The 9125-nt window shown below is 63.0% G+C and overlaps 1 protein-coding gene across 1 annotated transcript in view; it reads left to right on the top strand.

Annotated features, from left to right (window-relative positions):
* Positions 1 to 10: 10 nt before the first annotated feature.
* The window catches only part of STAB1 (stabilin 1), a 32850-nt gene continuing 23735 nt past the window's right edge, over positions 11 to 9125 (top strand). The window contains 17 exon segments of the mRNA XM_027768597.1: positions 11 to 91; positions 4438 to 4580; positions 4875 to 4990; positions 5192 to 5277; positions 5346 to 5415; positions 5794 to 5889; positions 6155 to 6265; positions 6458 to 6654; positions 6832 to 6962; positions 7103 to 7230; positions 7461 to 7567; positions 7726 to 7863; positions 7999 to 8139; positions 8278 to 8340; positions 8536 to 8649; positions 8726 to 8779; positions 8995 to 9075. Of these exon segments, the coding sequence (XP_027624398.1) occupies positions 17 to 91; positions 4438 to 4580; positions 4875 to 4990; positions 5192 to 5277; positions 5346 to 5415; positions 5794 to 5889; positions 6155 to 6265; positions 6458 to 6654; positions 6832 to 6962; positions 7103 to 7230; positions 7461 to 7567; positions 7726 to 7863; positions 7999 to 8139; positions 8278 to 8340; positions 8536 to 8649; positions 8726 to 8779; positions 8995 to 9075 (1851 nt within the window). The 5' untranslated portion in view covers positions 11 to 16.

Here is a 9125-nt window from a genome sequence, read left to right as displayed (position 1 = left end):
CCCCCCCCCCCCAGCCATGACGGGGCCCCGGGGCCTCCTCGTGCTCTGCCTCTTGGCATTCTGTTTGGTAGGCTCCGGCTTCAAGAGGCAGGTGAGTGCCAGCGCGTTCCAGGGGACGCGGTATCCTGGCCCTGCCACCCGTGCTGGGAGCAGGCAGGGATTGAACCTGGAGGGCATGGGCAGGGGCCACTGCTCAGCGTGCACTGTCTGGTCGCTGATCTGGCCCAGGTGGCCAGGTTGTGCCAGCCTTCTCAGTCGGAGGCCTGTCATGCAAGGCTGTGTGTGTCCCTCTCTGATTGCGCCCAGCCATCGGCCCCGGGATTGGGCAGCTGCCCAGCCTGCCAGTGAGGGGTAACAGAGCCGGGCCTCCCTCCTGCCCTCCCTGCCAGACCAAGCCTGGGTCTCTGTGGTCCTCACCCAGGGATTGAAGGTGTGGTCACTGCCAACCCCAAGGGACCCACAGACTGGGAGACTCCCGTGGAACATGCATGCGCATGTGGGAACCAGCGCCTGGCTCTGAAAATCCCTCCCCGAGCCGCTGGGTAGGCGGCAGCCAGTGAGCCTCAATCCCCAGAGCTGCTGTTGACCAGCCACGGCCCCAGCGTGTCCCTGGCAGGTCCTCGCCAGCCTCCCAGTGCTGGGCAGTGCGTCCTGTTGTTCTCCACGTGAGGAAGCCCAGTTCCCGGGATGATGGAGACCAACCACCCCCACTCCGGAGCCACGCTCCGACCTGCTGCCTGTGACTCCCGTCCAGGCCTGCTGGTGCCCGGACAGGTCGAAAGTGCCAGATCTCGTGACAGGGACATTGTGCCTACCGGAGCTCTGGACGAGCCTCCCACCTGAGTATGGAAGTGGAGTCCCCTGGCTGGGACTTGCCCAGGGAAGGAACCTCCCCTCCTAGGCCACATTCACCTTCCTGGGCCAGCTGCCACCATCCCCGTGGCGCTGATGGGCAGACTGAGATCTGGAGAAGGGAAGGATTGCCCAGGAAGCCGCCCCAGCCGGGCAGCCCGTGGACCCAGACCCGCTACCCCTGGGCTCTCTCCCTTGTGTGCCTGTGGTCCCTTAGAACGTGGCAGGGAGCGAGGCCCCAGCACATGTGAGGCGCATGTGTCAGGGCTGTGCTGAGCCCTGCAGGGTTCCTGCGTTCTCCCTGCCTCAGTTTCCCCGTATATGCAGTGTCAGGGAGCCTCAGAGGCCTCATGACCTTCTCATGCTCTGGGCAGTGGAGATGGGGGTCAAAGAGGGGCCTCAGACTGGAGTATTTTCCTTGAGAGAGACCAGGGGCTCTGACCACCGCTCAGCCTGCTCTGGGGCTGGGGCTCAGCCAGCCTGGGCCAGGGAAGAGGGGTGGGGTCGTGTGTTCTGGCTCGTCTCACACCCCACTTCGGCCCTCACACGTCCACTGTCAGGAGGGTCAGGGGGGTCCCTGGGTCCCACGGTTGGTGACGGGCAGTTGGCAGCAGAGGGCGGGCGGCACCTTGCGGAAGAGGTCTCAGCTCTTGGCTGTCCCAGCCTGACCTGGACCCACACTGGCTCTGCGCTAGGCCCCGGCCGGGGAGCCTGAGGCCTCCAGCTGGCTTTGGAGAGAAGCTCTGTCCAGAACCTGGCCCAGTCTGGAAACTGCCTCCCCGTCCCTGCTCTGATCTAGGGGAGCAGTTCGGGGGGCCCTTCCTCTCTGAGGAGGCTTGGGTTCTGGCTCCTGGCCTCCAGCAGTCCCCACAAACCCAGTCCCAACTTGGAGAAATTTCTCGCACCTTCTCACCAACAGATACTTAATACTGGGTCTCTTCAGCGCCTCCTGCCAGCATCTCTGTGGGAAACAGACATTGTGTAATGGGCTCCAAATTGGGGTAGCGGGAGCACGGGATCTGGCTCAGGCCGGTCCTAAGTGCCCTCAGGAAGAAGGGAATCTGACTCAGCTCTCAGGCCCGGGCCAGCCTCACCCCCACACTCCCCACCTCCCCACCCCCAGGGCCCACCACTGAGCCTGGGCTTCCACCAGACATGGCCAGTGGGGGTCCCAGGCCCCCCAGGGGAGCTGACCTGGCAGTGGGCTTACTCCATCAGCATTTCACACTTACTTAGCACCCCTATGCCTGCCCTGTGAGGGAGCACCTCCCACTAGGACCCGAAGCTCCAGCTTCACCCACGCCCTAACTCCTTACCCAGAGAGAACTGGTCCCCCAGCCGGCTGACCGCTGGCAACCTGGCCACCTCATCAACACGTGTGGGCCCCTGCCCCCAGCCACCTCTGCCAAGCCCACTGCTTTGTCTCAGGCCAGCAGCTGCTCGGCCCTCAACTTACCCAATTTCCTAGACATTCCCTGGCTCAGCAAAGCTGGGCCCCGGGGCAGGGAATGAGACCACAACATCCTAGCCCGGCAGCCTGACAGGAGGGCGGCTGAGTAACTTCCCTCTTTGCAGACCACAGAGGCATGAGCGGAAAAGGCCAAATCACAGCAGCCGGGGGCCCCGGGCCCCTCGTGTTTGCTGGGAGACTGTCGGACGCTGTTTCTCCTTTTCTCTCACTTTGACAAACCACCCATCTGTAATTTGTTCCAGGAAAGGGATGTTCCGAGCATACTCCCTCTAGGCCACAGTGTATTCAGCATTTTTCAAGATGAGAACATCTTAGCTACCCCAGGCTGCACCCCAAGCCCCCAGACAAATGCACCTGCCCTGCGCCCCTTCCCCCACATAGGGTCCCGGCTGCCTCCCTCGGGCCCCTTGGCCTTATCGTGTATGGTCTCTTGTCTCCTCCCGCTCCAGGCCTTTGCCTCTGCCGTCCCCTCGGCCAGGGAGCTCCATTGTGCCCTTCAGGGCCCAGGTCACCTGTTACCTCTGTAGGGAGCTGCTTGGCTGCCAGCGCTTTCTGTCACTGCACGCTTGGGTCCCTGCCTATGGGTGGGGGTGTTGGGCCAGGCAGGCCTGGAGTCAGGACTTGGAAAGCCACAAAGTAGTACAGACCAGGTACACCTGCTCACTCCGTCCATCCAGTGTGACCCCAGGGCAGGGCTCTCGACCTCTGACCCCCACGTGGCCAGGCGGGCCCTTTGGCAGCAGCGTGGGCTCACGCTCAGAAGACTCCCCATGGTGTGAGGCTCGGCCTCCAGCTCGCGTCTGCTGGTGCCCAAGAACCCAGGCTGGAATTACTGTACCCTCCCAGTGTCAGCCACGTTGTTTATTGTCCCGTTACTATTAGCATCATTAAATGACTGTTTTTTGCTTGCTATAGAGCACATACCCTTGCTGGAGAGAGACAGAGTGTCAGAGAGAGAGGGAAATGGAGAGAGTACCTCCCAGGGCGATGGCCACACTGCAGTTCCTTCTCTCCCAGCCTCCTCTCGGGATTTTGGGCACACGCGCACACACACCCAGTGTGATTTTTTTCTTTTTTCTTAAGAATTAATTTATTCAATTTTATTATTATTTTTAATGTGTCATAGAGCATGTGTGCTCACCAGAGAGACAGAGAAAGAGGGGAAACGCGAAAAGCCACCCGCCAAGACCCCAGCCGCAGTGGGCCCTGTGGGAGTCCAGCACCCCAGCCACTAGACACCTGCTCCCCCCACCCCCGTGTGATTCTCCGTGCCAGGACTCAGACTGCATAACCAGCCATGTGGCATCCAGCTGCCTTAATTACCACACTGGCGGCTGCCCCGTCTCTGTTTTTTCTTTTCTTTTTCTTTAGTTTTTGCTAGAAGGCGCTTGTGCCCACCAGGAGAGAGGGAAGGTGAGGAGTCGCTCCCCAGGGCTATGGCTGAGCTGATCCCTCCGCCACTCTTCTGGGCGCACGCGCACATGCACGCATGTGATTTTCAAGCTGCCAGATCCGGACTCGGACCACGAAGTTGGCCACGTGAGATGCAGTGCCTTAACCTCTATGCCACCTGCTGGCCCCGTTTATTTTTAAGTGAATAACAAAAATGAGCACTAGCAGGTTCAGGCAGGTGGCGTGGCGGTTAAAGACGCTGGACTCCCACACGGCTGACCACAGTTGGAGTCCCGGACCTGGCGACTTGTTCTCTCTCATCAAAAATTCTTTTTTTTTTTTTTTTTTTTTTTTTTAATAGAGCACTAGTGTGGCATCCTGGGTTCTGGTCCCTGATTCTCACCCTGTCACTTGGCCGTCTTGGGCAAGGGCCGCTTGGCTGGATTTGTTTTCTTACCTGAAGTGGGCGGGGCAGACCAGCAGCCGGATCGTCCTCCCGCCACCAGTGCAGACTCTGTGGCCTCTGGGCATGTGTTAGGGGCGGGAGGGATGGGGACGTGGCTGTGGACACAGGGACTTGCTGTGGCATTAACTGATGACAGGCTGGTTTCTCAGGGCTCTCCCCACCTCACTGCATTCCCACTGAGTGGACGGGAGAAGGCCTGCAGGGGGAGGCAGGTGCAGGCTTGCTCCAGGTCCCTCACTCCACGCCCCTCACCCAGTTGCAGCTGCGGTCCAGACGCTGCAATGTGAAGACCAGGCTTGTCACTCACATGTTCTGTACTTCCTGTGCTGCCACCAAGAAGCCCGTTTGTCCCCAGGGCTGGCTTTGGAGATATCCAGAGAAGACATCCCGGCCCTGCCGGTACAAACCCTCACCTGTCCTCACCCACTTCCCGGAGTGTCCTGTGGGGTATCAGGGGCCCCACGGGCTGCAGAGTGGGGACAAGGGTTGCTTCCGTCACGTCTCTTGAGCCCTCCAGGGAGGCAGAGTCAGGCAGAGAGGGAGTAGGGAAGGGGCAGGGGCAGGGGTGTTCCCGGGGCGCCTGGGCCAGACAGCGCGAGGAGAGGTGGGCGAGAGCTCCAAACCCTGTGGGAGGCTGGGTGGGCTGCAGCGAGAGCCCCTTGCCCTCCCCGCCGGCCCACCCTCTGTCCCCAGCTACGAGGTGCAGCTGGGGGACTCTGTGGTGTCCATGAGTGGCTGCAGCCTGGTGTGCTCCAAGGAGGTGATGCAAGAGGCCTGTTGCCCTGGCTACTGGGGTTCCCAGTGCTACGGTATGGTATGGGGAGAGGGTCCCACCCCAGCCCGGCTCCCCACCTGCGAGAGCTGCCTGCAGTCCCCTGAGATCTGTTACTTCCTCAGTGCTTAGCTCTGGCTGCCCTTAGGGAGGGCCTGGGGCTTGGGCTGGCCAGAGTCATTGGGGTTAGGGGAGAGGCAGACTCCTGGAGGTAGAGCTGAGTCTTGGGGGTTCACAGAGTGCCCTGGGGGTGCAGAGACCCCATGCAATGGCCACGGGACCTGCCTAGATGGCATGGCCAGGAACGGGACCTGCGTGTGCCAGGTAAGAGCCAGGGGTGGGCTCAGGGCGGGGGCTCGGAGGGGCCACGCTGACAGTGCCACCACCTCCAGGACAACTTCAGTGGCTCAGCCTGCCAGGAGTGCCGAGACCCCACCCACTTCGGGCCTGACTGCCAGTCAGGTGAGCGTTTACAAGGCCACTTGGGGCCATGGAGACAGTCTCTACGCCCAGGCCCTCCCTGTCCCTTCAGCCTCCCTCCCAGCCTGTCAACCTTGCACTTTGCATCCAGGAGCATGTGTTTGCTGTGTCACCCCCACCACTAACCCCAGGCACAGGCTGTTCTTGGAAGCTTCCTCCAGGAAGCCCCCCCGGAACACCCAGGCTGATGAGGCCAAGTGCTTCCTCTGGGCTCCCATCACTGCTGTGGTCTGCGTCACAGCCCGGGCTCAAGGCTGTACCTGCAGGAGTTCTCAACATGCAGGGGGCAGAGACCCAGTGTCCCTGTGTGTCTGTGGTGGGAGAGGCTGGGGTCACACCTGACCCTGCGTGTCCCTCCAGTGTGCAGCTGTGTGCACGGCGTGTGCAACCGTGGGCCGCTCGGGGATGGAAGCTGCCTGTGCTTTGCCGGGTACACTGGGCCGCGCTGCGACCAGGGTGAGTAACGCCTGCTGGCACAGGTGGGACGGCAGGAGAGGTCAGCCAGGTGAGCAAACCAGAGCCTCAGCAGGGCCCCTGTCTGCAGCCTGGTTGGGGGAAGGGGTGTCATCCAGGGCCTCTTCTGCCCAGGGGCCCAGAGAGGACAGAGTCCTGCTCAGAGTCACAGAGCACACGGGCACGGCGCCTTCGCTCCTCTGTCCCTCCCTCCCCCACCCTGGGCCTTGGAGTCATCGCGGTGCCCTCCCTGCTTCCCTCCTGCCAGAGCTGCCCGCCTGCCAGGCCCTGCACTGTCCACAGAACTCCCAGTGCTCCGCAGAGGCCCCCTCCTGCAGGTGCCTGCCCGGCTTCATCCGGCAGGGTGACAGCTGCCGAGGTGAGCCTGTCCCCCGATTCCAGGGATGCTGGTCCAGGGTGGCAGGGCTGGGCGGGCCCTTGGCTGGGAAGGAGAACTAAGAGGGGAGCAGAGGTCAGACTGCTTCCCCTGGCCCCGGCCATCCTGGTGGTAGCTGCTGGCGAGACGGGGCCCCTGGATGTTCCACTCATTGGACTTTCTCGGCCCTGGCAGCTCTCGACCCCTGCCAGTCATCGCCCTGCTCGGCGCTGGCCCAGTGCTCAGTGAGCCCCGAGGGGCAGGCTCAGTGTCACTGCCCTGAGAACTACCATGGCGATGGGACAGTGTGTCTCCCCGAGGACCCGTGCACCTCCAACTCCGGGGGCTGCCCCAGCAACTCCACCTTGTGTTTGTACCAGGGGCCAGGCAAGGTGAGCCAGGCCGGCCTGCCCCTGTTCCCTGCAGTGTCACGGGCCTCCTGGGAGCCTCAGCTGTCCCACGCCTAACATGGGGAGAGGGTGGTTATGGGAACCAAGCAGGGACCTGTGGGTGGGCCCCCCGCCAGCCTCACGGGCGTGCTGTCCTTCTCCTGCCCCGGCCGGTGTCAGGCCATCTGCTCATGCCAGCAAGGCCTGATCAACCGCAACCACAATGCCTCTGCGGGCTGCTCCGCTGTCTGTCTCCTCCGCACCTGTGACTCGTCAGCCACCTGCCAGATGACCCCTGACGGGAAGACCAGGTGGGCACTGGGGCCACACCAGGACAGAGCAGAGAGGGTGGGCTGGGCGAGCGTGTACGTGTGTGTGCCCTCAGCTCAGGTGGGGGCCGGGAGGTGGCACCAGCCCCGCCCGCCCTGACTGGCTCTCCTTGGGCCCCCAGCTGTGTGTGCAAGGAGGGCGAGGTGGGGGACGGGCGTGCCTGCTACGGACACCTGCTGCATGAGGTGCAGAAGGCCACGCAGGTGGGCCTGCTGTTCCCGCGGATGAGAGTCGCCGTCGCCATGCTGGGTGTGTGACCCCTGCCCGTGAGCCCGCCTTGGGCCTGGTATAGCTTGCTTGCGGGGAGGTGGGGTGACTCTGTAGCCCGAGCTGTGGAAGCAGAGTGGGTGCATGGTGGAGGTGGGGGTGCCCCAACCCTGATGCCTCCACCTCGACTCCCCACACCTAGAACTAATGCCTGAGGGTCTTCACTTGGGGTCTCTATGGACCCATTCTGATGTCCCCCTTCTGGTCCCCAGATCAGGGCTGCCGGGAGCTCCTCACCAGGTCGGGCCCGTTCACCGTGCTGGTGCCGTCTGTCTACTCTGCCAGCTCCTTCTCCTCCCAGTCCTCCGGGCCCATGAACGTGAGCCCTCCCCGGCCCGAGCTGGCCTCCCTGGGTGCCTTGAGGGAGGCACCGTCCACACTCTGGGCACTCGAGGCTTGGGTGGCATCGTGTCCTCCCATCACTGGGGTGGGGGTGAGAGGGCCCGCCCCCAGCTCACGTGTCCCCTACGTGCACAGGCAACCCTCGCCCGGCAGCTCTGCAGACAGCACGTCATCGCAGGGCAGCACATCCTGGAGGACCCGGGCTCCCGGCCGACACGCAGGTGGTGGACACTGGCGGGGCAGGAGGTCACCGTCACCCTGAACAGCTTCAAGGTAAAGGCAGGGGCTTCAGCCTGGGGGCTGGAGGAGCCGCAGTGGGGGACGCAGCCTGGGCAAGGCTGGAGGTAGGAGGGAGCCCAGGGGGCTGGCGTGTGGGATCCGGCCCGACACGCGCCTATTCCTTGGCAGAAATACACGTACTGGTACAAAGACCAGCCCCAGCAGACGTTCGGCATCGACAGGGCCAACTACATCGCTTCCAATGGCATCTTCCACTTGGTCACTGCACTGCAGTGGCACCTTCCCCCCGGCTTCCCTGGGGACCCTGGGGTGAGCCCCCCCCAATGCTGTGCTGCCGGGTGGTCCCACAGAGTTCGGGGAGGAGACAGGGTTGGAGCACAGCCACTTCCCCTGGACTAAAGCCAATCGCCCCTTCCCTGGGGCCCTCACTCTGGTCACTCCCTACAGAGGACTATCGGCCAGATCCTTGCCTCCACCGAAGCCTTCAGCCGGTTTGAAACCATTCTGGAGGTGAGAGGGAGGCTGGCCCATCTGGGCTCCTGGGCCGAGACTTTATTAGCCCCGCGGTGCTTGGCGCTTCTGGGGTGGCGTGGCCTTGGCCTGCCTGCCATAGCAGTGAGGTTCTATAGCCCGTGTACCCCTGTGGGCCGAGGGTGGCAGGCCCCAGGCCGGGCACCCCTCTGAGCCTCGCTCCCACTCGCTTAGAACTGTCAGCTGCCCTCCATCCTGGATGGGCCTGGGCCCTTCACAGTGTTCGTCCCGAGCAACGAGGCCGTGGACAGCTTGCGCGACGGCCGCCTGATCTACCTCTTCACAGCGGTAAGCCCCGGGGGGGCTGGGTTGCAGGTTCAGGGACATCTGGGCCTCCAGGACTCAAACCCTCTCTCCCCGCCAGGGTCTCTCCAAGCTGCAAGAGCTGGTGAGACACCACATCTACAGTCACGGCCAGGTGAGAGGCCCTCCTTCAGGCAGGCAGCTGGCTTGCACCTGCTGCTGAGCTCCCAGGGGATTGTCCCCGGGGTCCAGTCTTCCCGGGGCCCTTCTCTCCATCTCCTCTCTGGGCTGCTACCGTGCAGAGGAGGACCCAGGGGCCAGGGGGCAGCTGTGAGTGTACCGCTCAGTGCAGCCTGCACCCTGCCCAAAGCCACCCCTCCCTCACCCCAGCTGACCATCGAGAAGCTCATCTCCAAGCGCCGGGTCTTCACCATGGCGAATCAGGTCCTGGCTGTGAATATCTCCGAGGAGGTAAGATCGCGATCGTCTGGAAAGACGGGGGGGCGCACGGACAGAGGGCA

Source organism: Tupaia chinensis, unplaced genomic scaffold (assembly GCF_000334495.1).
Source record: "Tupaia chinensis unplaced genomic scaffold, TupChi_1.0 Scaffold147003_1, whole genome shotgun sequence".
NCBI classification, from domain to species: Eukaryota; Metazoa; Chordata; class Mammalia; order Scandentia; family Tupaiidae; genus Tupaia; species Tupaia belangeri.
This window is presented reverse-complemented; position numbering and strand designations above follow the sequence as displayed.